At 35.1% G+C, this 27,802-nt stretch overlaps 7 protein-coding genes and 2 long non-coding RNA genes across 15 annotated transcripts; 4 read left to right on the top strand and 5 right to left on the bottom strand.

Annotated features, from left to right (window-relative positions):
* Positions 1–843: 843 nt before the first annotated feature.
* On the bottom strand, positions 844–4,853 carry AT5G66650 (calcium uniporter (DUF607)). Its single transcript, NM_126063.3, has 2 exons — positions 1,568–4,853; positions 844–1,479 (listed from the first exon to the last, which is right to left on the bottom strand). The coding sequence occupies exons 1-2, from the start codon at positions 2,096–2,098 to the stop codon at positions 1,045–1,047; spliced, it is 966 nt and encodes a 321-aa protein (NP_201466.1). The 5' UTR covers positions 2,099–4,853; the 3' UTR covers positions 844–1,044.
* Positions 2,732–2,973, top strand: AT5G09665. Its single transcript, NR_143228.1, has one exon. It is a non-coding gene; the product is annotated as an other RNA (long non-coding RNA).
* A 1,106-nt stretch (positions 4,854–5,959) lies between the features above and the next one.
* Positions 5,960–6,850, top strand: AT5G66658 (uncharacterized protein). The gene has a single exon (NM_001037087.2). The coding sequence runs from the start codon at positions 6,170–6,172 to the stop codon at positions 6,392–6,394; it is 225 nt and encodes a 74-aa protein (NP_001032164.1). The 5' UTR covers positions 5,960–6,169; the 3' UTR covers positions 6,395–6,850.
* Positions 6,851–6,984: 134 nt separating this feature from the next.
* AT5G66660 (pectinesterase, putative (DUF677)) lies at positions 6,985–8,456 on the bottom strand. Its single transcript, NM_126064.2, has one exon. It carries the CDS (start codon positions 8,343–8,345, stop codon positions 7,149–7,151), a length of 1,197 nt encoding a protein of 398 aa, NP_201467.1. The 5' UTR covers positions 8,346–8,456; the 3' UTR covers positions 6,985–7,148.
* Positions 8,457–9,098: 642 nt separating this feature from the next.
* AT5G66670 (pectinesterase, putative (DUF677)) lies at positions 9,099–11,189 on the bottom strand. 4 transcript variants are annotated; one of them, NM_001345796.1, is made up of 3 exons: positions 10,953–11,189; positions 10,687–10,869; positions 9,099–10,568 (listed from the first exon to the last, which is right to left on the bottom strand). In NM_001345796.1, the coding sequence occupies exon 3, from the start codon at positions 10,539–10,541 to the stop codon at positions 9,315–9,317; it is 1,227 nt and encodes a 408-aa protein (NP_001318891.1). In that variant the 5' UTR covers positions 10,542–10,568; positions 10,687–10,869; positions 10,953–11,189; the 3' UTR covers positions 9,099–9,314. The 4 variants fall into 4 exon arrangements, with proteins under 4 accessions (NP_001318891.1, NP_001331712.1, NP_201468.1 ...); NM_001345797.1 differs by having other exon boundaries at positions 10,687–10,857; positions 10,953–10,971; NM_126065.4 differs by having other exon boundaries at positions 10,687–11,189.
* A 539-nt stretch (positions 11,190–11,728) lies between these two features.
* AT5G09675 lies at positions 11,729–12,149 on the top strand. Its single transcript, NR_143229.1, has one exon. It is a non-coding gene; the product is annotated as an other RNA (long non-coding RNA).
* Positions 12,150–12,649: 500 nt separating this feature from the next.
* AT5G66675 (transmembrane protein, putative (DUF677)) lies at positions 12,650–14,875 on the bottom strand. Of its 4 annotated transcripts, none has more exons than NM_001345798.1 (3): positions 13,196–14,875; positions 13,044–13,114; positions 12,650–12,835 (listed from the first exon to the last, which is right to left on the bottom strand). In NM_001345798.1, the coding sequence occupies exons 1-2, from the start codon at positions 14,410–14,412 to the stop codon at positions 13,093–13,095; spliced, it is 1,239 nt and encodes a 412-aa protein (NP_001331714.1). In that variant the 5' UTR covers positions 14,413–14,875; the 3' UTR covers positions 12,650–12,835; positions 13,044–13,092. The 4 variants fall into 4 exon arrangements, with proteins under 4 accessions (NP_001331714.1, NP_001331713.1, NP_850929.1 ...); NM_001345799.1 differs by having other exon boundaries at positions 12,657–13,114; positions 13,196–14,527; positions 14,654–14,865; NM_001345800.1 differs by lacking the exon at positions 12,650–12,835 and having other exon boundaries at positions 12,920–13,114; positions 13,196–14,415; positions 14,549–14,875.
* A 364-nt stretch (positions 14,876–15,239) lies between these two features.
* DGL1 (dolichyl-diphosphooligosaccharide-protein glycosyltransferase 48kDa subunit family protein) lies at positions 15,240–18,545 on the bottom strand. The gene is made up of 13 exons (NM_126066.4): positions 18,149–18,545; positions 17,922–18,058; positions 17,710–17,835; positions 17,501–17,554; positions 17,252–17,365; positions 17,030–17,085; positions 16,904–16,945; positions 16,686–16,761; positions 16,448–16,519; positions 16,224–16,349; positions 16,003–16,107; positions 15,839–15,922; positions 15,240–15,728 (listed from the first exon to the last, which is right to left on the bottom strand). The coding sequence occupies exons 1-13, from the start codon at positions 18,420–18,422 to the stop codon at positions 15,681–15,683; spliced, it is 1,314 nt and encodes a 437-aa protein (NP_569038.1). The 5' UTR covers positions 18,423–18,545; the 3' UTR covers positions 15,240–15,680.
* A 4,344-nt stretch (positions 18,546–22,889) lies between these two features.
* On the top strand, positions 22,890–24,663 carry UGT72E2 (UDP-Glycosyltransferase superfamily protein). The gene has a single exon (NM_126067.3). It carries the CDS (start codon positions 22,996–22,998, stop codon positions 24,439–24,441), a length of 1,446 nt encoding a protein of 481 aa, NP_201470.1. The 5' UTR covers positions 22,890–22,995; the 3' UTR covers positions 24,442–24,663.
* The last annotated feature ends 3,139 nt before the right edge of the window (positions 24,664–27,802 follow it).

Below are 27,802 nucleotides of genomic sequence, written 5' to 3' on the forward strand. Positions count from 1 at the left end.
TAATAAGTGGTCTGTTTTTCAATAATTGACTATACTGTTTCATTCATAAAGTATAACATTAATAATTTAAAGTTTATATCTTTCGTATTAATTCTACTGTTCATATTAATGTTTAAATTACATATTAGCACTTAAACATGTAAAATATAATTAATATTAATAGAATACTCCTAAAATACACACTATTACCCATAGACATATACGTTTAGTCTAAAGTAGAAGCGAAAAATGTACTACCTAAAATTCTTAGAAAAAAGAAGCTCTCGAGTCGTTTGACGGATAAAACAAGAAAGATTGTAGAAAAAGAATGAAATTCGTTGATTCTTTCGTTCAACAAGAGAAACCGATAAGAATAAAAAGTAACGTACCACATCTGTTTCATTATGTAAGATGTTTAAACAATCTTATCTTGTTTCATTTTATTTAAAATTTTCAAGTTTTATGCATTTTTTAATACTATATATATCTTATTGTGTTGGGGCTATAGCCTATAGGTATCTTGCGTGTTATACAATGTGTGTTTCGTTGGATTTATAATTTCTGCATCACTAAATGCTAAAACACGCCCGGTGAATTATTCTTTCTACAATGTTACCTATATTTCGTATTTTTTTTGTGAATACTTGGAAATACGTGTGTTCCAACTGTATAGTCCATGCTTTTTAGTTTTGTAACAGAAATTTGTTTTTTCTCTTAGTTGGGATACAAACGTGTGAATAAACACTTATTACGTATCCACCCATTTTGAATTAAGTTTGCCATCCACACGGGCACGGCTGGCACAATTGTGCATATTCATACATTTATGATTCATTCATTTTAGAAGTCAACTGATCCAACAAAAAATAAAAAAATTGGAAATATTATTTACTTTCATTGTTAGTTTAGTAGTAATAATTAATTGATTTAGTTATTTAGTGTTACCCCCGCATGAGAAGACTTTTTTTTATCCCTCTAAAACTAATTATTCTCTACGAAAATTTCAGTCGTCTATACATTAATTTAGCATCCGATTTAGGAAAAAGAAGAAGAAAAGAATTACGATCAACAACGACCAGATTTAGTCAAATTTGGACGATGCATCTTCTGTAGCTTGGTAAATCGATCGATATCGAAATCAAGCATTTTAATCAAACGTTTCTGCTTCGTCTCGAACCGGCTTTTGTAAAAACCTTCAAAGGAAGGTTCCTTTGAAGTTCGGAGGAAGAAGGCGTAACCAGCCATGAAATATGTCGAAGTTACGTAGAAGCATATGGGTTCCATCACGTCCCACGACAGTTCCCAAAACGTCAGCCTAAAAAATCCAACTGTTTGGGCCATTATTAGGCCTAATCCGGCCCATAATTCTTTTCGAACCAGATCATCGGCTCTTTTGTCGATATCTGATTTTATGATCTCAAGTTGTTCGAACTCTTGTCTTGTCTCGGCGTCGAGACTGGGTTCGAGTGTCGGAATCAGACCAGCCATGGCGCTTGTTAGCTGTAATCACACAGAAGAAGAAGAACAAATTAGATCAAGAATGTTAAATTTGATTTAAGAATTTGCAATGCATGTAGAGTTTAATTACCTCTTCGGGTTTAAGGCAGACGAGTTTTCCCAAAACGATGACGTTTCCAGCTTCGTCAAGCATATTCGCGACCCGGTTACCTTGTTCAGGATCCGAACTGTATTCTCCGCAGACCCGAACAAACTCCGAATAAGGAACCCAGTTCTTGCCAATCTCTCTCAGCTTCGATTTCACCAGCTCCATTTCCGCTGCTCTCATGAGCTTCTTCACGTCTTCCACCGTGACCGCCGGGAAAAACTCCGGTGATGATTTCTTCGGCGAAGGTGGCGGTAACATCTCGTCGAGTCTAATACGATTATTATTGGACAAAGTCAATTCCCTGAGTTTCTCCATCAAGTTACCACCTTTAGGAACTATCTCCGGCGAGAAAAATGCCCTCTTGTGGAGAAATCTGCGGCGGATTCCAGAATCTCCGGCGTCGGGAGGAATGCCGCCGGATTTGGTCGGACGCATTCGGGTAAGACCAGAAATCCTGGAGTAGGTTTTGGAAATGTTGAAGAGACTTTGAACTAGGGATTTCTTCGACGACATCGTCGATCTCTCAAGATACGTTAAAAAATGAAGGAAAAAAGAATCAAAGAAGAAGAACAAAATTGGTTTTGATTTAATAAGATACAGAGAAGAACACACGGTTTTGTATATTGGTCCGAGATTAAAACAGAGAGACTTGAGCTTCCTTTTATATTAGCGTTGTTGGCTCAGAGCAACGACGCAACAAACGAGAAGGCTCCTCTGAAACAGCTTCCTTATCACGATATTTTGACACGATAATTACACATAGGCGATAAGGCGTCGCTTATCGTTTTCTCATTTTTTATTAAATTATTTCTTAAAACGCTTGTTATGATACAGCTAAACAAAGTTAAATATATAATTAACGAGTTTCATAAACGTATGAATACTAGTATTAGTATAGAACCGTTATCATAAACGTATTGAAACAACTTAGAACCGTTATTAGTGTAACAATACACTTTGTTTAATCATAAGTGTGAACTCGATGGATGTGTATGAAAAATCTCAATCATTGAAGAAAAATTTAAGTTAGCATTTTTTAAACATGCAAGATAATAATACATATATGTTTATATTGCACATCAAATTATTTGATAAAAAAAAATATAAAATCCACGTTTTATGTGAGTTTTGGGTAACCAATAGAGTAAGTTCTCTCTTGAGACACTGGAGCACGATAAATTGGGAGATTAGATTGTCAAGTCACGGGAAATACATTATATCGGTCACCTAAATGGTGATGACCGTACACGTGGCAAGCTAAGCTTCCGACGTCATAAGCGACTTGCCACGCATTGCCGTCCGATCTTTCTTTTTTGAGAAAAATCTTATTAACACGCGAAGTCTTCCAAAGCCAATCAGATCTTCTTCCCATTGCTTTCCCAGTTTTGTTTTTATTATTATAGATTTTGTAATAAATACATCTTGATAATGGTTCACTAATACTAATTCGTCTAAAACCTTTTAAATTATATCAGATGTAAACGGTTTTAATATAAATTTAAGTAAGTTATTTATTAAAATGTGGTGTTCCATAACACGTAGATTTAGATAAGTGCAAGCATCATCTCTGTATTTTTTGTTATTTTTTAAAAAAAAGTTCGGTGGAAGTATGATAAGATATAGTTCTTTTTCAAATATTAAGCCAATGCGGAATATTTCAGTACTGGATTATGAAGACATGAGTGACCGATTCCTTATGCAACCATGTATTTGTTCGAGAATATGCAGATGTCACAAATTACAAAAAGTTCTTAGTGGAAGACATTAATGATCTGTTTGTTTGAGAGTTACAGCAGTATGAATGTTATAATATCTATATATTGCAGTTTAAATTTGAAAGAGTGTTTAAAAACTAGATTATGAATTCTTGTGTATTTCTGTCATTAAAACCGTTTATGATAACCAAACCAATAGATTTTTTAAAAAAATTTTCCCCTAAACCCAAAAATGATCATTTAATTGTTAACCATCAAGGGATAGCCACTTTAACGTAAAACGGACTTATAAATGATATTAGAGAACAGTTTATTAATTAATAAAGAATCTAAATTAACGAAAAAGTGAAAGAAAAGAAACAAAAAACGGGAAAGGTGGAAGTTAGTAGGTTGAATAAAAAGCATGAAAATGTGTGAGGACTGGACACACGTAAACGAGTCGCCACGTAAATGCTAAAGAGGGTTTGGAATCTGTGTGTGTGTGTGTGTGTGTGTGTGTTGTAGGGAGAGAGTGTTGGGGAGTTGATATCTAAGGAGGGTTTCTTTAGACTTCAGAGCTATACCAAACTCCTCACGAGGCTCCATCTCCTTAATTTCTCGTGGGGTCGTTTTTTCGGTTGTTTTTGTAATAAACAAATAAATCAATAAAGGATGGTTTGATGAAAATAAATAAAAAGATGGATTCTTTTAACGAAGCTACCTCCCCCAGTTGAATGATATAAGCTTACCGTTTTTATTCATCCCCACACTCTCCTTTTCTTGACCGTCAATTTTTATTTCTTAACAAATTACGAAGTAACCGAATTTTTCCAACTTACTTTTGCTGTCCAAATATATATTATTTTCTCTAGAAACTTATATCCCTCATCGCAATTTTGTAAAATTTGAAATTACAAGTAGCACTAATACATAAACTCTCTTCTTTTTTACCTTTTTGTTGTGTGTGGCGTGAATTATTCAAAATCAAAACCATAATGTTGAAGCTAGCTAGTGGAATAAGATATATTCAGAAACTTATATGATAAAAGAAAGAAGGAAAAAAGGTATGGCAAGAAGTATCGAGGTGGTTTCTGCAGATGGAAGGAACACTTGATGTATATACATTTGACATTTATTTAATCAGATTCAAAGGCAGTGCTTGTATATTGTAATCTACGAATGTTACAAATATATCACCAGATTGACATGTTACCTTGATGTTTAAATTTTAAGTTTTTGACAATCAACTAAAAATTAAGATAAGATGGTATGTTCGGTTTATACTTTAAAATATACTTGAATTCTTTGTTCATAATTATAAGATGTTAGAAACGAGAAATAATAATTTTATTTTATTTTAGTGAAAACCATTTTTTTTTTTTTAAATGAGTTTAAATGTCAAATTTACATTATATGAGAACATTGTCAAACTTCGAACACCGCAAATTAAGAATGTGGTACTTACGCGCGGTTAGTTTCCGATGTTTTTAAATTTTTTTAAATAATAGTGAAATTAACATGATTTTAAGTTAAAAATTATATATTATTTTTTTAAAGTTTAAGTTTTATTTTTTTAGTGAAAATCATAATTATTTTTTTAATAGTTTAAGTGTCAAATCTATATTATGTGAAAACATTGCCGAACTACGAACACATCAAAATTTACAGATCAATTAAGGATTGGATGCCTAGGCAGCGTAGGCGCTGTTAGTTTCCGGCATTTTCAAATTTTAACACTTAAACTAATTTTTAAAAGTAATAGTGAAATGAACATGGTTTTAGTTAAAAATTAGAAATTATTTTCCTTAAGGACGGGATGCGTAGGCGCGGTTAAATTTTGACGTTTTAAAATTTTAACACTTAAACTCATTGGAAAAAAAAATTGAGTTTAAGTGTCAAATCTATATTATGTGAAAATATTAACGAACTTCGAATACCGCAAAACTTACAGACCAATTAATGACAGGATGTTTAGGTGCGGTTAGTTTCCAAAGTTTTTAAATTTTAACACTTAAATTAATTTTTAATAGTAATAGTGAAATTAACATGGTTTTAGTTAAAAATTATTAACTATTTTCTTAAAGTTTAAATTTTAAATTTTTTAGTGATAAAAATGAGTTTAAGTGTCAAATCAATATTATGTGAAAACATTGTCGAATTTCGAACACCGCAAGACTTACAGACCAACTAAGAACGGGATGCATATGCGCGGTTAGTTTCCGATGTTTTAAAAATTTAATACTTAAACTAATTTTTATAAAGTAATAATGAAATTAATGTGGTTATAGTTAAAAATTATTAACTATTTTCTTAAAGTTGAAGTTTTAATTGTTTTTTAGTGAAAATCATTATTATTTCTTCAAAATAAGTTTAAGTGTTAAATCAATATTACGTGAAAACATTGCCGAACTTCGAACGCCGCAAGACTTACGGACCAATTAAGGACGGGATGCCTAGGCACGGTTAGTTTCCGACGTTTTAAAATTTTAACACTTAAACTAGTTTTTAAAAATAATAATGAAATTAATATGGTTTTATATTATTTTTTATTTTTAAAAATGTTTTAGTGAAAAATTTAAACTATTTAATTATTGTTTTAATAAAAACATTTTTTTAGAAAAAAGAAAAAGAAAAAAGAGAATGAATAAAGAAATACCTGGTGACGACAAAAAAAAAAAAAAAAAAAAAAAGAAATACCTGGTTGGATTTGGATACAAAAAAAGCCCACCAGCGTGAGGCCATTTTGCGTCTGAAAGCCCACCAGCGTGAGCCCACTTTGCGTCTGAAAGCCCACTACCATGAGCCCACCTTGCGTCGTTGTTGTTGGAAACTCGTCTGAAATTCTCCGTCTTCTTCTTCATTCGTAATCTGAGAAGCTTCTTTGTCTTTGATGATTGCTTTCTTCCTCCAGCATCGTCGTCAATGGAAACGAGAATCCTTTGATCTCTCCTCTCAGTCGTCTCTCTCTCGCCATCTCCGCCGTCGGGCCATGGTCGTCGTCAATGGAAACGAGAATTCGAAGCCCACCGTGTCGTACTCTGAGAAGTTTCTTTTCGTCTTTGATCAAAAATTGATAGTCTCTCATCTCTTTGTCTCTTGTACTTGGATTCTTTGATTGGGATATCTTCCTCATGTTAGAGTTCCTCCTAGGTCGAGATCGGAATCTCAAAAACCTTGTTAGGTGCGAGGAGAAGATGTGGGGAGAAGTAATTCAATTAATCACGAATCATCATTCATCGGCGATCAGCTATTAAAAAGAGATTTTTGTTGCCGTTTCTCGAAGAAGAAAGAAGATGAAGGTGAATAGAGAATTTTGATTTCTCAAGAATGAAGAAGAAGAAGAAGAAGAGCGTGATATATTTATAAGCAACCACAAGGTTCTCTTGGGTTATTTTCTTTTTTTCTTAAGCAGAGTATCTTTGCTTCACTTAATGATGATTTGATATTAATCTAGCCGTTGGGATTTTTCACTATTTGTAAGAAATTAGAGATCCGATTTGTTTAATAATATTGTAGAGGAAATCTAAATTACATCCTATTTCCATTTACTAATCTCAATCTAACCAATAAGGAAATTTCGTTTGGGTTGTTTCATTTTTTCGATGATTTTGGTTTGTTTTCCATTCATTGATATAACGTTTAAAAAGAATCATCCTTTTTTTGTTCACAAAATTTAATATCAAAAGGTAAGGAGAACATGGTGATTGGTGAATGATGATCAATTAATAAGGTGAAGAATTTTCAACTCCATAACTGTTAATTAAAAATAACTTTTTGACTTTCGAGTCTTGCTTGAGTGTAAACACTGCTAAACCCTAATATCTTTGAAACGCCACCATTGATGATATTATTTACCTTTTCTACGAAACTCAATTAGCAGGTAACCCAAGGATGTGTTCCAGAACAAGAAGTCTTCCCAAAGCAATGAATTTGCTACACTTAGCCGCATTTTCACCAACTTCTTCCATTTTCTCAGTAAACCCATCTACATGCTTCTTGATTCCTTGCATCGCAAGTCCCATCGCCTCCTCTTCTTCTTCTCTCTCCACAGCAAAGTCCACAGTCTCCAGAATCGACGAAACCCAACTTCTCAGTTCATCAACATCCGATCTTATATTCTTCATCGCTTCATTGTTAACTTGCACTCTACTCTCCATCGTCAAAACCAATCCTCTCTGTCTCTTCACAGCTTTCTCGTACTTTTTCCACATCTGGCTAAACCATTTTCCTGTTATCTCAATCGGTGCGGTCGATCCAGAGGCAACCGCACACACCACTGGCGGTGCGCTCATTGTGGTTGCAACCACAGATAAGACAAGAACAGAGACATACGCAGTAGCGAAAAACACGTTAGACACCGTCCTCAATGTTTTTACATTCCTCTGCTTCTTATCAAGCTTTCTTCTCTGCTTACGCAACTCCTCAAGAAACAAAACCTGCTGATCATAGACCGAGTCGAACTGAGTCACCAATTCACCATCAAAAGGGTCTCCCATAGCTTTAAATTTATTCAGCTCCTCCAAGGTTTTCGTATACTTCTTCTTCTTCTTATCTCCTCCAAGATCCGTGTCCACTGACTCTGCCTCGAACTGTTTCACCGCGAACCGAATGATAAGTTGGCTGATTTCTGTTCTCTTGACACAATTCTCGACGGTATTGCAGAAATCTAAGGTCTTGGAAGTACTTTTGAAGTAGACATCAACCAAAGACTTAAGATCTTTGTTCTTCCAGACATCTTCTCTGCTTTCAATAATGACTCTTACTGCATTTTGGTTTAGTTCAAGCAGAAATCCGTAAACCTCCATGAGTGAGTCTAGGTTTAAAGATTGAGTCTCGGCTCGAGCAGCGAGCGAGGTGATGATTATGTTGGTTCGTTGGTGAAGCGAAGAATCAAAGGATTTGAGGTTGGAGTCTTTTTTACAAGCGGATGTGTAAGAACTTAGGTCAGATGAGTATTTAGACCGCATATCTGTCCTGACCTCTTTAACCGGTAAAGTGCTTGGTCCGTTCCTCTTTGAACTGGATTCTCCATTCATGAGCTCTGACAAGCATCCACAGAACTCCATTGATATAATCTGGAGCTAATCTGACTTCAGAAATGCCAAAACCAAAAGGTAGATACAAAGAAAAAACAGAGATTCAAGAAATCAGGCAGAGTTATAAAAAAAGAAGCAAGGATGTAAACGGATCAAGATGAGCTGGAGTTGAAGAGAAAGAGAAATTACCAAAGCTTGTATTAGAATCTCGCTCAGGACAAGACAGGACATGACAAGAGGAGCTTACTTAAGTTAACTCAACCAAATATCAACAATTACTCAAAAGATGGACACGTCATATGTTTTTTAGTGGAAAAACTTGTCATAATGAATGTACATTTACTTCGACTTTGTTGAGTTAATTGTTTTTGGATAAAAGGTAGCTTAGTTGAGTAATTCGTTGAAATGTCATATCAAATTATATGCAGACTGAAGAAACATTACTCTATATATGAGTTTGAAATTCATTTACATTTGGAAAATGATAAGTTGCATACACATACAGATTTGCGATGTACTCAAAAGAGAGTTTGTGCAAAAATCAAAATGATTGTGTGATCCTCAATTAACTTGATCAAGAGAAAAAAAAAGCAGAGAAGCAAAACACATATATCATTTTTTAAACAATCATTTAAGTTAAATGGGCGAGACAACATCACAGAATAAAACTATAGTGGGACTGAAAAGCCCAACTTAAAAGCCCATAAACAATGATAGAAACTGCTTGACCCCCAAGTCTCGAGTGATCAAACTCCAACAACGTCAATGTCTTTTTTTTTTTTGCTAAGCATGTTAATATCATTAAAATGAAAGGAGGTATTACAAAGAGCAAAAACCTAATATAGAGTAATCTTGGCAAAAAAAACTAAAACAAGATTACAATACTGAAATGGGTAGTGATTAAATCAACCAAAGAAGCATCAAATCTCTCCAACGCTTCCTGTGTCGCCGAGCCGTTATGGTATTCCGAATCTCTCGATCGATGAACGTCAATGTCTTTTAAACGCTACTGATAATATTTGCAGCTCCTCCTTCTACGATGTGTAAACCAAGGATGTGTCCCAGAACTACAAGTCTCCCCAACGCGATGAGTTTGCTACAATTAGCCGCTCTTTCACCAACTTCCTCGATTTTTTCAGTAAACCCTTCTACTTTCTTCTTTATTTCTTGCATCGCAAATCTCGTCGCCATTTCATTTTCTTCTCTGTCCACAGCAAAGTTCACGGTCTTCAGAATCGATGAGATCCTTATGCTCAGGTTTTCAACTTCGAATTTTATATTTACCATCGTTACATTGTTTGCTTGCACCCCAAGTTCCATTGTTAAAACCAAACCTCTCTGTCTCTTCACAGCTTTCTCATACTCTTTCCACATCTTGTTACACCACATTCCCACAACCTCAATCGGTGTGGTCAATCCAGACGCAACCGCACTCAATACCGGAGGTGCCATCATTGCTGCCGCAACCACCGATAAGACAAATACAGTCACAAACGCAGTGGCGAAAACCACATTTGACAATATCCTCCATGTCTTTATATTCCTCAGTTTCTTACCAAGCTTTACTTTCAGCTTACGCAACTCGTCCAGAAGCAAAACCTGCTCATCGTAGACAGACTTGTACTGAGTCACGAACTCGCCATCAAAAGGGTCTCCCATGGCTTTAAACTTGTTCATCTCCTCCAAGGTTTTCACATACTTCTTCTTCTTACTCTCTCCAAGATCCGTATCCACCGTTTCTGTCTCAAACTGTTTCACCGCGAATCGAATGATAAGCTGGCTTATTTCTGCTTTCTTGACGCATTTCTCGACGGTATTGCAGAAGTCCAAGGTCTTAGAGGTACTTTTGAAATAGACATCAACCAAAGCCTTGAGATCATTGTTCTTCAAAACATCTTCTTTGCTTTCAATGATGACTCTTACTGTATCTTGGTTTAGTTCAAGAAGATATCCGTAGACCTCCATGAGTGACTCTATGTTTAAAGATCGAGTCTTGGCCTGAGCAGCGAGCGAGCTGATGATGCTGTTTGTTCGCTCGTGAAGCAATGAATCAAAAGATTTGAGGGATGAGTATTTTTTACAAGCGGATGCGTAAGAACTCAGGTCTGATGAGTATTGGGACCGAATATTTGTTTGGATCGTTTTAGCCAGTGAAACGTTAGTTCCGTTGTTGTTAGAACTGGAGTGTCCTTTTATGAGCTCCGAAAATAATCCACAGAACACCATTGATATTACTAGTGGAGCTAATCTGACCTTAAAAACAACAAAATTTAAAAGAAAGTTTTATAAGAAACAGAGTTATGTCACTGAAATTCCGAAATCTAGCATAAAGAAAGGATTAATGTAAACGGATCAAGAAACCGAAACTTACCGGAACGTTTGAAATTGTAATCCAAGACACAGGAAGAGCTAATTACTTCTGTCTCTGACGATTGACTAATATATATAGCCTCTTGTTCTAAGGTTTAACGCCCCAAAATCCACAATTAGTCAAACCTCGAAAATGGGCACGTAATATGATTTGGTCTTTTTTAATGTTTTTCTGTGGAACAAGCTGTCATAAGAAATGATTTCTTTTTTCCGTAGTCTGATTTTTGTGGAGTTTGTTGATATGTCAAAATCAAACTATCAACGCACCTTGATCAAGAAGTTTAATTACTCTCTTTAATCATTGATTTATCTTTTCCTATCATGCTCCATGTTGTGCAAATATAGGATAACTATATTTGAAATATAAGTTCAAAAACATTTTTTTAATAAAAGAAAAACATGTGTTAGAAATTAAAATTAAGTGTAAACCATTTTTTTTATTTTGAAGTGTAAACCATATTGAATCTAGAACACTTAGTTTGAATATTGTGTCTATTTAGTTTACAAAAAAATAAATTTTAAATATTTAATTAGAAAACCTTCAAGTTTTAATAGTAATATAAAAATATAAGTTTAAAAATATTTTTTTAGTAAAAGAAAAACAAGTGTTAAAAATTAAAATTAAGTATAAATCACAATGAACCGAGGACACCGCTTAGGGATTTGTCCAATTAGTTTACACAAAATTTTAAAAGTTAACACTTAATAAAAAAAACTTCAGTTTTAATAGTAATATAAAAATATAAATTTTAAAATATTTTTTAGTAAAATAAAAACAAGTGTTAAAAATTAAAATTAAGTTTAAACTCCAATGAACCGAGGACACCGCTTAGGGGTTTGGATGTTCTGTCCAATTAGTTTACACAAAATTTTAAAAGTTAACACTTAATAAAAAAATCTTAAGTTTTAATAGTAATATGAAAATATAAATTTGAAAATATTTTTTAGTAAAAAAAAAAATTGTTAAAAATGAAAATTAAGTGTAAATCATATTAAACCTTTTAAAAAAAATCTTAATAGTTGTATAAAAAATTAAGAAGGGTTAAGAAATTGACCTCAATTTATTAATGGGCATGAGAATGGGCTTTATGTTGGGCTAAAGATGAGATTGCAATCCTAAGACCTTCTTCTCCACCACCGTGTCCAATGTCCATCACGAGAATGCACAAGCTTCCGATGATCTTCTTCTTCATCGCTTATCGATCTTAACCAGTTACCTACTGATTCTGAGACATCTTCAGTTGCTATCTTCTTCATGCTTCATCGCCGCTGATTCCAAATTTCCAAGACGAAAACACTACAAAACCCTAGTTCTGAAATTTGTTCTTCTTCACTCGTACTCTTTGATGACAAGATGGCTGGGTCCGAGAAGACACAGACGAAAGAGCCAGTAAACCCTAATTTCCCATGTTCTATGTCTTTGTGCCTAACAGAGAACACAAGCCGCAAGAGACGTGATGTGGAACAGAGGAAGCGTACGGTTAAATCAAGAAAGCAAAGGTTGCTCCTTTTTCACAAACGCCGAGTGGCTTGTCAAGGTGATGAGAGACATGAAAAAAGCCAAAGATGCTAAATTGATCTTTGAGAAGACTCTGATCGTAACTGATGTAAACCCATCAACGGTCGGAGAAAGAGTGAGAATAATGATTTCTCAAAGAAGGCTGATTTGTTATATATAGAAAAGAAACAAATATTGATCACCACGGTAAAAAAAAAAAAAAAAGGAAACGTTAGGTTTAGGTTCGTCAAACAAAAAGGAAATTTCCATTTTATATATGTTATTAAAAAAGGAAATCACTAATACAAATATTGATCACAACGGTAAAAAAAAGTTGCCGTTACAACAATCATATATCTATCTTCGCCTAACTTATTTGACCTGACTTGCGTTTGCTGTAGTTAATTATAGATTCAAAAATTGATTTAGATAAATAAAAAAAAAAGCCATGATTAAAAGATTATCTGCGAGTTGTGGAGAGAAGAAACAGAAAGGACTTTTAGTTTTGGTGATTAAAAGTGCAATGGAAGGATTGGCATGAGTTGTTCTTATACGAGATTGTGTATATTTGTCTTCTCCGAATGCAGATCCAGTTTATGGAGCAGAAGCAGATTCTTAAAAACTTGATTTAACATGTTGACATCAGGCTAGTCTATGTATCGAGAGAGAAGCGGCATGGATATGATCACAACAAGAAAGCAGGTTAGCTTCAATACTAAGCCAAAAAAAAGGAGGCGACATATCTAATATAGACTATGAATTTTATTTCCAATTGAGTAATACATTATGCTGTGCTAAACAGATACAGATGTATACAAGAGCTGTTACACATAACATTATATAAGCGTTATGTGACATACCACAGAACCTCTTCTCAAAAACCACCAGTTTATGCTATGTATCTATCTCTCACAATGTGATAGCCTCAATCCTGACCAAAAGACATGCATAATGTGAGCCAAAGATCCAAACTTTACACAAACCCAACAAAAACGAAGAAACCAAAACTTACAAGTTTCCTTGCCCTGAATCTGAACTTGAGGGGAAGCTAAGAATGTGCCTCAGAACGATTGTTCTCGCCAATGTGATATTTTTGCTACACTTAGTCGCGTTATCACCCACTTCCTCGATTCTCTCTGTGAAAACATCAAACTTCTTGCTGATCTCGTGCATCGAAAGCCTCACAGCCACTTCTTCTTCTTTCTCCTTGAGTGCAAAATCAACCTTTTGCATCATCGATTCCATCTCAATCTTCAACTTATCTACATGTACTCGAATGTTATCCATGTCTTTCATGGTAACATAAGCACCAATCCTCATCGACAGAACAATATCTTTCTGTCCTTTCACAGCCGTTTCATACTTCTTCCAAAGATGATTACACCATTTCCCTATTGATCCAATTGGAACCGCTAACGCAGCTGCAAGCGCAGTCACAACTGGCGGTGCAGCAACAGCGGCTGCTACAACAGAGAAGATCAAAACAGAGACAAACGCAGTCACAAAAACCACATTCGAGATTTTCTTCCAATACTTTATGTTCTTAAGCTTTTTATCAAGCTTCCTCTTTTGCTTATGAAGTATCTCCAGAAGCATAACCTGCTGCTCGTAAACAGACTCAAGCAGCATGAAGAAATCTCCATCAAACGGATCACCAGAAGCCTTAAACTTGTTAAGCTCTTCCAAAGTTTTCGCGTACTTATTAGTACCCGGTTCCACGGATTTGTTGCTCCCTGATGACTCCATCTCAAACTGCTTAAGCGCAAACTGTAAGAGCATTTGGCCTATCCTCGCGCGTTTAACACAGTTATCAACAGCATTGCAGAAATCTAAAGTCTTGATGCTACTATCAAAATAAGCATTGACCAAACATGTCAAATCTTTGTTGTCCCAGACGTCTTCTTTGCTTTCAATGATAAACCTAACGACTTCTTGGTTCATTTCAAGAAGACACCCTGAGACTTCAATGAGCGCGTCAAAGGATAAAGACCGAGTTTGAGCACCAGAGGCGAGCGAGTTGATGACCCGGTTGGTGCGTTGGTGAAGAGAGGAATCGAAGGATTGTAAATCTGGATCTTCTCTACAGGCTGAATTGTAAGCAGTAAGATCTGCAGAGTATAAGGAACCCATGTCTGTTCGGATCTGTTGAGGAAGTGGAGTGTTGTTGGTTCTGTTCCTGCTGGAATTTGATTTGTCTTCCATGGTTTTGGAGAACATTCCAAGAAACATGGACTGTCTCAGGTAGGGACGATTAATAAGAGCCAAAAAGATGTTGACTTTTATGACAAATAGAATCCAGAACCAGTGTTTTGAGCACACTTTCCAAACAAAACTAGTGAAGAACCTACAGAAACAGAAATCTTACTTGATTTGAGAAAAATCTGGTCTGTAGGAAGCAGAGTGCGAGAATCAAGACAGAGTTTTCGTTGCGGGAGGCTGGAACTAAAACTGAGATCGGATCGGTAAGTACCTGAAAATCGATGAGGATCCGGAAGAGATAAGAGATTGAGCTGAAATCTTAGTTACTCTGAAAGTCAAAGAGAGAGTGGTGAAGGAGAGGGATGGATTGTGGTGTGGGGAACAAGAAGAGGAGAGAAACAACTGAGTTGCTTCTTCTATCTTTGACTTGTCTTCTCTTTGATTTTCCCATTTGTGTATTTGGTCGCGAGTTTGACATGTTCCACACTGTTTCGTTTAGTCAAGTCGCATTTTTTAATAAAATAATTCTTTTATTCTTCACCTTTATTACACTCTCTAATCAGTCTCCCCTCTGTGTACCAACTACAAGTTGATGATTGTATTCGTGCACTACTCTTCTAGTACTATACCATATTTATGAGTCCATGACTCCTGACTACAACGAGAGCAACAAAAGTACTATTCCTGGGCCAGTGATTATGGTTTCGTTGTGAACCCATCTGTTCATTTTGGTTTAGATGCGTGAAATTGGGAATGAATCAAATGATCATCGAAATTTTGAGTTTCTATCAATGGGCCCAAATACGAAAACAAGTCCGTAATTTTAACTTGGTTTATTTTTGCTTATTTTTACACAAAAAGTCGAAAGTATTGTTTATTTTGCATAAACACCAACCGTTTCCGATTAGTTCACACAGACCCCGATACTTTCTGATATTTACACGATTACCAATGACATCACGATATTTACAATTGTTCCGCAACCATTATAGATACTTACATATATTACCCTGAATTGATTTATGGGTTTTAAATGGTTGATTATTGAGCTGCCTTGGGCATACTTATATCTTTGATTACGGGAGAGAGGAGAAAGGAGCAGAGAAAGGGTGTAAAGTTACGTTAACATAGAAATATCTGGGAAACAAAAAGAAGGTTGCAACTGTTTGGCTAAAACTAGAAACATATGAAAACCTTGCTGCCCAAAAATATTGGTCTCTAGTTCGAAAGTTGTTTTTTCTCATCTAAATATGGAGGTTTGGCTTACTTTATGGGACTTGGCCACCATTTAAGGGATTCTACTTATGGTAGAGGTAGACGAAGCTGAAGACGAAGAAACCAGCCATCTGTGTCCAAGAGCAAACGATGAAGTTAAAGATTAGCTTTCTCAGTCGTACCTCTGTGTGTGTGTGTGTGTATGTGTGAAAGTGAGAAGATAGAAGAAGTTAGGGTTTACCGTCGTAAAGCAGGCTCCATAATAAGGATACGCAGTTGGGATAAATCTCTCATACTCATTGTGTCTGTAAGGCCGCACCGGAATCTGCAAAAGCCCGCATTTTTTTTGCATCATGTCTTAGTCTGGAAAGTGAGCAAAACTCTAGGAGATAGTTAGTTACTCACCTGCTTCGAAAGAGATAATGTAGTGTAGCCTAGCTTTTCATATTCAACCTTAAACTGGAATACACCGTAGACATCAGGAACCTTGAAAGATGTATGAAACAGACCCTGCAAAGTAGGCAACAAAGCAGACTGAGTTCTAACTTCTAAAGTTGAAAGCAACTTAAATCCAAAAACAAAAAAAAGACGAGATGACTCTGCTTTGGAGATCAGAAATAAGTTACCTTCTTGTCTGTTGACAGGGTTTTCAACACATACGGGCTCATCATGTAAAACTGAACCTGCACATCGTTAGCAACATACGGCTCCCAGCTCTTTCCTGACCACTCATATATCTCTACAGAAAATTCCTGCAATTAACAGCCACATTAAAAGCTTGCCACATATTCCCAGGAGATTATCACCTAAGCACACATCTTTGGTTGAGTCAGAAGATCTAGAACCATACCAGGTCATCCTTTATCCTATATATAGCTGGCTCATCTGTTTCTCCAACCCTATGGTGTACAAGATTACCAGCCTGGACACAAAAGCTAAGTGAGGAACGCACCAATGAAGGTAACAGAGATGACTAATTGAACAAACAAGCTATCATCTGATTTATGTATAGGAGTAAGCAATTAACATCTGCAGAGTCGAAAGTTTCAAGGAAAGAGCAAAACAAGTGAAAATGATTATGCATATACCTTCAGATGGCCCCTTTCGTGGAAGACCCATTTGCTTAGTTCAGTCACAAACTGTTCGTTGCCAGATTTTTCGTATCTGGGAAAGTGTTAGATAAGATCAGCTAATCTTCTTTCAAAATGTAATGAGACATCTATCACTGACAAAAGAATCCTTAAATCTTTGTAGCTACAGATCAGGCGACTAAAAGTTTGACTTGATAAACTATGTGTCTACTTACTGGTTCGGACTCCCTGCTTTCTGGACACCAGATCTGATTAACCTGTCTCGTGGAAAACCAAACTCTGAGTCAGAAACATCCATAGGCATGAAATAGTTGGAGGAATACCATCAAACATTTGCTCACCTATCGCTAAACAACTGCACTGAGCCTGAGATCACAACCCTAGCATTGTTCCTGGCCTGCAGTTTCAAAATATGCATCAAATTATGTGAACCCAAGGCAGTGAATGAAACTACATTTCAGAAGTGGAGAGCTAAGTGCAGACAAAAACATAATAGTTCAGACATCAAAGAAATATCGAATTATCCAGGGGCATATATAGCTAGTTACAGAAGAGAGACAGACCTGCATGACCGAGACTAGCGAAATTGAAGACCCAGTGAGCTGGGGGGGACTAGACAACTTCGAGCTTGGGTTAGCAGAATAAGCTGATGGAGAGGCTGAAAGAACTTTCAAAACCTAGGAATGGAGCATGAGGTATAGATTAGCAAAAAGTTAATTCCCAGATCAATGTATAGTTATTCATATGAAACATTAATCTTGTACTTATAGTCATCTACTCAATGCAAGAAAAGAGTATGATGTTCGACTTACCAGATTGTTAGTAGGGTTCAACGAATGTGCAACTCCTCTGAAGAGCACGGGAGCCTGTAAATCATAAACACGAACACAAAATGAACTTAAAGTGTCACTCAAAAAACCCCCAACACCCGAGATTTCATACATTATCTTAAATCCAAAACCATAGAAGAAGCACTTGTGAATATAAGTCATATAACTCAGCTAGAAAGCATGGAAGTTACCTCAATCTTGGTTTTTCCCAAAATGACATCGGATTTCACTAAATCGTCGGCAGCAATCAAGGTGTGGTCGCCGTCAACATCAGAGACGGAGAAGCTAGTATGATCAATAACCATAGCTGAAGAATCCTAAGGAAACAAATGGCTATAAATCAAAATCCTAAGTCGCAATTTGTTCCAACAAAGAGGTAATTCCACATTATGAGAATACCAACCTCATCGAAATCAACCCCACACTCTGTGGCAATACCCCTAATCAAATCAGATGCAGCAGTATCCGCCGATAAGATCAAGTCACGACCGGAATCAACAAAATCAGCAATGGATTTCGAATCCAAGGATCCTCCAAACCCTATACACAACGAAATGACAAATGACCAAATCGATTTCCAAAATATAGACAAAATTATCGAACAGGGAGCTCAGAGATCGGAGATCTTACGTTCTGTTGATGGGGCGAAGATGATCAACCCATCGTACAAGTACTGGCCGTATCGTTGAAGCGCAAGCTTCGAATCTTCAGCTAACTTGAAATCGAGATCGAATCCACGAGACTTGAGAGTGTTGAAGAAGATAGAATGAGAGGATTTGAGTGATAAATCATCGAGAAGAACAAGAACACGCCGATCCGTCGGATTATCGACGGAGAAAGAGAAGCTAAGTAAAGGAAGGAGGAATACAGAGATCAACGCGACGGATCTCGAGAGGTTCACCATATTTGGTTCCTAGGGTTTTTTCACGGGTGTGAAGTGAGTGTGACCACTAGAGAGAGAGAGAGAGAAGAAGAAGCAGACTCGGCGATGGTCGATCGTAGAACGGACCCAGGCGTTGACGATCACGTACTCTCAAACGACGGCGTTTTCGTACTGCTCGAAATATTGAAAATGGGCCGAAATATATAATCAAATCCTTTAGTAGGCTTTAAATTAATGGGCTTACATAAGACTTTTTATTTTGGCATTGAAGTGGGTTGGGTTTCACCAACCACCAGACCAGATGGCAGATGCTTTGATTTGCCCAGTTTTCATCAATCGTTGAACAAATTTTATTTTTGTTGTATTTCTTTTTTCCATTTATTAAAATTATTTAAAAAACGGTTATATTTTATTTAGTTGGAGTATAACTTTTGTTTTAAAATTAGTAAAAAAATAAAAAAATATATTGTATATTTTAACAATAGTTAGACAAATATGACAGTTTTGATGACTAAATCGGTAGCCAAATTTATTGGATATCAAATGTTAATTCAATTACCACATAACCACTACGATAATTAGTGATGGTCGCCAAAAATAACCGTTATTATTTTGGTGGTTAAGTATTTGACCAATGAAATAAGAGAATTAATTTTACCGCTAATATTCAACCAAATTCTTTGAACGTCATTGTGGTCGCTGAATATGTTTTGGCAATTGTTGATCAAGCGGTGATCACCAATATTGATGCTTAACCACTAAAAAACATCAGTGGCAGAATCATAATTTTATTTCTTGCAATAAACAACATTTATAGTGGAGCGTGAGCGAACATGAGGAGTTGCATCATCAGTGTTTATTATATGAGGAGTTTGCTCTGTATGAGCCGTTGGTGTAGATGGCCATGACTTTTGAGAGATACTTGGGACCGCAAATAATGGATTTCACTGGAAGCTTTTGTTAGCTAGAAGCCTAGAACTAAACAAAGAAAAACAAAATTATTCTTATAACTTACTAAAAAATCACCAATCAAAATGAAAAACGAATAAAAATAGTTATTTATTCAGTTCCTTTAGTGGTGGAGGAAAGTACAACAATATTTCCACTCTTTTACTATATATATTTTTTTACTTTTTATTTTTCTATTCACAATTCCACTTCATAAAAGTTCATCCGACTAATCTTTTTAAAATCAGTATAATTGTCGAATAGTTCATTCATCGAATTTTCTAATGAGCCTAAAACAATACACCATTTCGACTATACATATGAAATAATTTAGTAAATTTCGCTGTTAGAGTAAATCGACCTCCTACTTATACATGACAATTCTTCTTGAAATAGTGACCACTAAACCACTATCATTTGGTTTTCAATTCTTCGTTTTTCCTCCAAACCTAAACTCGGACCCAATATTTACCTATCTAGATGGCAAGTAACATCAATTATTCAATCTTATGCATTACATATATAATATGAAATTATCATTGTGGCAGGTGAGAGAATGATTGGACCACGTAACATTGTGACATGTGATGAGTTTATTTAACTTGTCGCGCCAATTAAATATTCTAATAGTAATATCAATTATTCACTTTAATTGGTAAAAAAGAAGAAGATAAAAAACAGTTCATATAATACATTATCAAATACGAAGTCAGAACAAGATTAAGATCGTATCACGTAAGACGGAGATCGACTTTCTTCGTTCCAGCCTTGACTTACCATATAACAAGTTAAATATATTTGTCTCATTAGAATCACGGGATTAATGTTACGTAACTACGGAGATAGCGTGATAAGAAATTTGGTTACAAAACATTGTATATAAAAAAACTAAATAGAGCTAGTTAAGTTTCAAATCTAATTTTATTTTTTGATTAATTTGATGATTTCCTTCCATAGAACCATAAATAAAATTCAATCATTTCCTCTATTATGAAATTTAATTATATATTTTGTTTTATTAGAGAGCAGGAAGAATATATTACGTAATATCAAGAAAATTTAGTCATAAGACCATATCATAATAAGCGGAATTTTCAACAACAAACATCCAATTTTGATTTACTATTAACTGATTATTTTCTCTGACCGGAGTGACCGCCATTATTTAGAATAATGTTCTTTGAATGAATCAAATTTTATGGCACCCAAAAGACAGAAGCCACGGCATCCGTTTGGCATTTTATAGTGATCTTGCATTTTATAATTTTGATTTGTATTTTCTTATAACCGCTATTATAAGTTTAACGTTTAAAGCTCTGTATGTTCACCTGACAAAAATGATAAGTAAAAAAAAACAATAATTTTCGTGAATCTCAATATTTTCATTGGTGGTCGTAAAGCCATGTGATGGAATAGTTACCAACGTGAGTCGTGATATATGGGATTAGAAAATGTGACCAATTGGTTACCAGCAATCAAACAAACGATAATCCATGGTTGATGAAGAAAGTAGGGTTAGGTTTGTAAAAAAAAGAAATGGTTGTGTGGTGATCTAATAATACATGGGCTATAAGTTTATAATTGCATTCCTGCTTATTAAGGTACTTTCATCATAGAATCAAAACAGTTACTATCTTTCTTTTCTCCTCACTTTTTGTTTTTCTTCTTCCTTTTTCGATAGAATGTCTGAATGTGTATACAATTCTTTTCACCATTGGAATATGTGCTGGTCAATATTAATTACTGATTTACATAAAATATAATATCGGGCATGTGATCCACCATCTCCAACGTGAGCCCGATCATGTGGTGATTAATTGGTCATTTTTCTATAGATTCCTCAGAAGATATTTTATGAAATACATGATCATAATATTGAGTTGTATACGACAATTGAGGGGGTAGCTAGCTCTTACGATGGACCAATCATCTCTAAGAAAACTATATATATAATTAAAGTAAACCAATTAATTACGATTACTAAATACTAACAAACAAAACCATATATATAGGGAACGCGAAAAAAATATTAGATATATATTTGATTGGTTTAACTTTGAATTTTTAATTATAACCCAAAAAATACTCATAGTTAATTTCTTTTTTGGTGATATCTGTTTACTTTTTACTCTACTTCACGTTTTTTTTTTCTTTTACTCTACTTCACGTTAAGTTAGACAAACTCTTGTTCCATTTTTCATTTTATACAAAATAATATAATTACATTACTAATATATGTATCGTTATGCTGCTATGTTACTCAAAATGTAAACAAAAAAAAGAGACTCGGACTGGTCTTTACGCCAGATCTAAATAGGGTCAACCATCGTGCTATGCACTCTGCTCAATCTGTTAAAAAAATACAGTCTACATACACCGACAATAAGGTTTGTATAATATACATTATCTCAAAAATCAAAAACAGGAAACTTGGGCAAAATCTTTGAAATTTTAATTATGTATCGTTCCTACAAGTTTTTTTTTTTTAAATGGATTCAATATGTAACATGTTAGTCGAGTCTTAAAAAAATATCATATAGGTAACAGGGAAACGATTTAACGATAATAGGTTCCACAAATTATATAAGTTTCAGCTAAGTTAAATAAATCATTATGCCTTTTCATAATTACTTTATTTAGTTTCTGATTCTAAAAGCAACTTCATTAGGGGTGTGAGAAAGGATATCTAATTCTCAAAACAAATAAAAATTGGTTTTTACTAAACAAGTTTAAGAACCATCTTTCACTTGGGAGATTTTCAGAATCATTGAGTCTCTTCCTTATTGGTTCTAATTTTTTATTAATCAAAAAATATTACTTTTGTTTTAGCTAAAATTACTATTATATTGTTTAGATACTTAACCAATGGATGCTCAAAATTAGATGAGTTTCTCAATTTAATTTAAACTAAACATAATATTATTCTAGTAATTATACTTAGTGGGTATCTAAACTAATAAAGATGCTCTAATATACTATATACTAAAACAATATCGACTTCTACAAACATTGATCCCATAATTCAACTATAAATAATGTACAGTAATTTCTTGACCAAACAGTATAGTGTACCTCTAGAATATTGCTCAAGCATCTCTGCATATATAATATTACTAATCGCCATTTAGTGTCTTCGTAACACCATGTGCACCCTTAGCAGACAAAAAAATACAACTCACACGCAAACCAAACAAGCGGTTAAACTGTATAATCGCAATTGGTATCACTTATTCTAGAATGTTTCCACACCACTTCTTTAACTTAATTAGTTTTTTAAAAAAACTAATCAAGTTTTAACTACTTATTTAGAAAATTACAAAACTTTAAACTAAATATATATAATTCAATGAAGATTCAGATATGTTATTGCTTTTGTCTCAATACTTAAATTTGCCTAAAATACAAGGTAAGAATATTAGATTACATATACAGTATAATTACTTTATTTCATTGTTTGTCTTTCAAATAATATACAACTATTAAACTACAATTTATAGTCTATATCAATATTTTTATTTATAAATGTTATAAATCTGCCTATAAATAAGTAAGTAACCCATATACAACGACCATAGAAACACATCATTAACAAAACAAAGCCTCTCTAAATAAAAACAAAAAGCTAACTGAATAAGAAGAAGTAGTGATGCATATCACAAAACCACACGCCGCCATGTTTTCCAGTCCCGGAATGGGCCATGTCATCCCGGTGATCGAGCTTGGAAAGCGTCTCTCCGCTAACAACGGCTTCCACGTCACCGTCTTCGTCCTCGAAACCGACGCAGCCTCCGCTCAATCCAAGTTCCTAAACTCAACCGGCGTCGACATCGTCAAACTTCCATCGCCGGACATTTATGGTTTAGTGGACCCCGACGACCATGTAGTGACCAAGATCGGAGTCATTATGCGTGCAGCAGTTCCAGCCCTCCGATCCAAGATCGCTGCCATGCATCAAAAGCCAACGGCTCTGATCGTTGACTTGTTTGGCACAGATGCGTTATGTCTCGCAAAGGAATTTAACATGTTGAGTTATGTGTTTATCCCTACCAACGCACGTTTTCTCGGAGTTTCGATTTATTATCCAAATTTGGACAAAGATATCAAGGAAGAGCACACAGTGCAAAGAAACCCACTCGCTATACCGGGGTGTGAACCGGTTAGGTTCGAAGATACTCTGGATGCATATCTGGTTCCCGACGAACCGGTGTACCGGGATTTTGTTCGTCATGGTCTGGCTTACCCAAAAGCCGATGGAATTTTGGTAAATACATGGGAAGAGATGGAGCCCAAATCATTGAAGTCCCTTCTAAACCCAAAGCTCTTGGGCCGGGTTGCTCGTGTACCGGTCTATCCAATCGGTCCCTTATGCAGACCGATACAATCATCCGAAACCGATCACCCGGTTTTGGATTGGTTAAACGAACAACCGAACGAGTCGGTTCTCTATATCTCCTTCGGGAGTGGTGGTTGTCTATCGGCGAAACAGTTAACTGAATTGGCGTGGGGACTCGAGCAGAGCCAGCAACGGTTCGTATGGGTGGTTCGACCACCGGTCGACGGTTCGTGTTGTAGCGAGTATGTCTCGGCTAACGGTGGTGGAACCGAAGACAACACGCCAGAGTATCTACCGGAAGGGTTCGTGAGTCGTACTAGTGATAGAGGTTTCGTGGTCCCCTCATGGGCCCCACAAGCTGAAATCCTGTCCCATCGGGCCGTTGGTGGGTTTTTGACCCATTGCGGTTGGAGCTCGACGTTGGAAAGCGTCGTTGGCGGCGTTCCGATGATCGCATGGCCACTTTTTGCCGAGCAGAATATGAATGCGGCGTTGCTCAGCGACGAACTGGGAATCGCAGTCAGATTGGATGATCCAAAGGAGGATATTTCTAGGTGGAAGATTGAGGCGTTGGTGAGGAAGGTTATGACTGAGAAGGAAGGTGAAGCGATGAGAAGGAAAGTGAAGAAGTTGAGAGACTCGGCGGAGATGTCACTGAGCATTGACGGTGGTGGTTTGGCGCACGAGTCGCTTTGCAGAGTCACCAAGGAGTGTCAACGGTTTTTGGAACGTGTCGTGGACTTGTCACGTGGTGCTTAGAAATTGTTACCGTTTTCTAGCTCTTTTATTATTAGTGGTTGAATTATACGTGTCGTTCCTCTGTTAGTGTATAATATAATAATCGATTTACTCTTTGTAATATAATGATGTTTTTGATATTTTTCAACTAATTTTCCATTGTAATATTGAATAATCGGGTGTTGTTGTAATTAATAATGAGAAACAATTTGTTACAAGAAGAGTAAATTAGTCTTCTTTCTATAACCGGTGTTCGAGTGCAAGACTTGATCCTACTCTCACAAAACATGATTATGGGTTTAGCCGGTTGAGCGACGATCGACTTGGGGCAAAGATGAAACAAATTATGCTCCACGTTATATATATTTAAATAAGAATAAAACGACGTTTAGATGATTCATTACTTTTCATTAGTCTCCACAATTTAACAATCAACTCGACAACGATGTTATAATCTGACTAATATCATATATTTTAAGTCACATCTAAAGCTGACCTTCTAGATGAAATCATGAACCAGTAATAAAATTACCCAAAAGAACGGTGCTTTGTCATATTTTATTTGGTTTTTAATTTAATATTAGCTCACAAATTGCTTTTTATTGGAGCACAAAACCAGAAGAAACCAAAAAACTACATCGTCTCGACGTGACGTTTCCTCTACCTCGCTGATTTTTCTGTTACACTGGAAGCATTATTTAGGAATCAAATAAATTAAATAAATAACTTTTTTTATTGTCAATAAAATTTTATAGATACTTTTAATATGATGACAAGTTCCAAACATTTCATAAATAAATAAGGAACATATACCAGCAACAGTCACTACAATTCAAAGGGAATTATGCCTGTCCACGATATATATAGCCAAATTTAGGAGTTTTATATTAGATGCCAATTGCATGATTTGCATCATCTATATTTCTTGCTGTGGTTATTATTTTAAGTCTGTGATTATTCGAGTTATACATAATACCCGCACGAAATTATGTTTATTATCTTTAAATAAATAAAAAAGAAGTGAAAATTAAATTTGATATGATAAGACTGGTTTGATCGTTATACACAGTTATTGAATTTGATTAAACTAATTTATCTTACATTTAATTTTACATAATTTGGATTAGATTGAAGTTTTTCTAATTATGAAAAGTACATTAAACAAAATTTATAGTCATATTTTTTATTAAAAAAAATCATTTTATATAAGAAACTAAGAACATCAGTAAAAAGAAAGTCTTCTAGAACTTCTAATATTATTTTTGTTGGGTGTGACTGGTAAAGGAACGTATGTGTTTTCTACATCCTTTCAAATATGTTTACATGATTTCTTTCCCAATTACAATTAGGCTTTGAGAGCCGGTAATAATTCCATATTTCAAGTTTTTTTCTTATTCAAGTCATTTTTCCGTGGGCTTAACCAAACTGTCCATATTTGGGCCCAATTGCTGTTATCATACGAAGATCTGATCATACTGTACAAAAATTAAAAGAAGGCCTACATATATATTCGCTAGCTAACGATGCCAGCTTTTTTTTTTTTTTTTTTTTTTTGTGCAGCTGCGCTTGTAAATCATATTTCAGTTTACAAGACAGCTCCGCAAGTCTTTGCTTTCAGTCTAATGTAATTCGGTTCTGTTCTGTTACAAATTAACCTCTATTAGAGATTGATAAACCGACTCTGTATTAAGAAAAGCACTTATCGATCGTTACATAATCTACAGCGCGATATAAATTTTGACAGCATATGCTAGACCTATTTTTTTTTTTGTTGTTGTGTGGGCTATACCTAAAAATATTAGCAGTATCGGACCGACATTATCAAATAAAGATATACACGTAGAACTCAAATAAAGCCCACTCCAGTGTTGTTGGATCTACAACAGCTTCATTTTATCCGAAAGATCTAAAACAGCTTTATGTGTGCTCTAAAGATAATAGAGACAAATTTCGCCGCCATAGCACGACAATTGGTTTACATTATCGCTAAGTAAAGGAATCTGTTATAAATAAGAACTAAATAAAATCGTTTTGTGAGTTTATGATTAACACCAGTTGGTTTCATGTGCTTAAAGTTGGTCCATGTACCATATTTTTGTAATTTTGTACGAGAATACAGCTCGGAATAATGTATATATACAAGCGGACGATGTGGATCCACGTGACCTATCCAGTTTCGTACGTTTTTTTCTTTATTTTAATGGTGACTGTTTATATAATACATCTATATTAATATTAGAATCTTTACTAATTAGTATCTTTAACCACAAAGTAGAAACCGCTTTAATTTTGTTGATGGTGTTGTTTAGCTTTTAGCTTTTTACGGCAATCGACAACGTTTCAAAAAGTTGAGTTTCCATTGAAACATAAAATATACTTAATATAAATAAATGATGTTACTATATTATACTGAATTAGTCTAGATATCGCAAATACTAGAAGTAGAAACCGACTAATATATAATCCTATAAGCAGTGGGTTTGGCTAAATTTGAAGATTTTAACTGAGACTCGGTTATTTATTTGATAATTTTAACCAAATCAGTCCAAAATAGCATCCTTTGGTTTCCGAGAAATCGACATTGGGGATTAATCAATAACTAAGCAACCCCCTAATGGTGGCGTAACTTTAGGGATCACTCACTACTGGTCAATCTCAGCTACTCCTCATAAAAGAGGTTTAATTTAGCTAGTGACATTCGAATTACTTTTATGCAATTTCCTAATTTATTACTTTTGAAATTGTTGAAAATATGACATTGCGTCTATTTACCTATCATTTCAACAAAAAATTACTAGCTAGTCGTATACATATGAATGTTCGATTCAAATCACAAAATTATGGTTCGAAACTTAGTCCTGCTACTTTTAGTCGTTACATATCCCAAACGTTGAGGATAGAATTTTAGACTGAATCTCTTGCATCATATTTTAGATTTAGGATCATTTGTCCATATTCTGCAGTACTAAAGACTCTTACTAAAGTTTATTATTGCTAATCAGGCGCCAGCTCCCAGTCAGAATATAATAATACGATAATTAGAGAATCGAATTTGTTGATTAATTGATATAGAAATTAACTTTTGAAAAATTAAAGTATTAAGCAAAAACGTATGGAATCTTTCTACCCAATTATCTATCTGTTACGCAAAGCACTTGGAGAGTTGGAAGTACGGGAAACAAGGAAGGCAAATGTTGGGATAAACATGACATTTAATTATTTTAATCATTTTGCTTTAGTGATAATTAGATTAGTTTATTGAAAAGAACATTATTATACTGTTACGGAGGACAAATCAATCGTAAGTCCCAACTCAAAAGCATATGAGAAAAGGAATCTCTCCCGTACCATGTATATGCGCATCTTCTTTCGCATATTATAC

This window comes from Arabidopsis thaliana, chromosome 5 (genome assembly GCF_000001735.4).
Source record: "Arabidopsis thaliana chromosome 5, partial sequence".
NCBI classification, from domain to species: Eukaryota; Viridiplantae; Streptophyta; class Magnoliopsida; order Brassicales; family Brassicaceae; genus Arabidopsis; species Arabidopsis thaliana.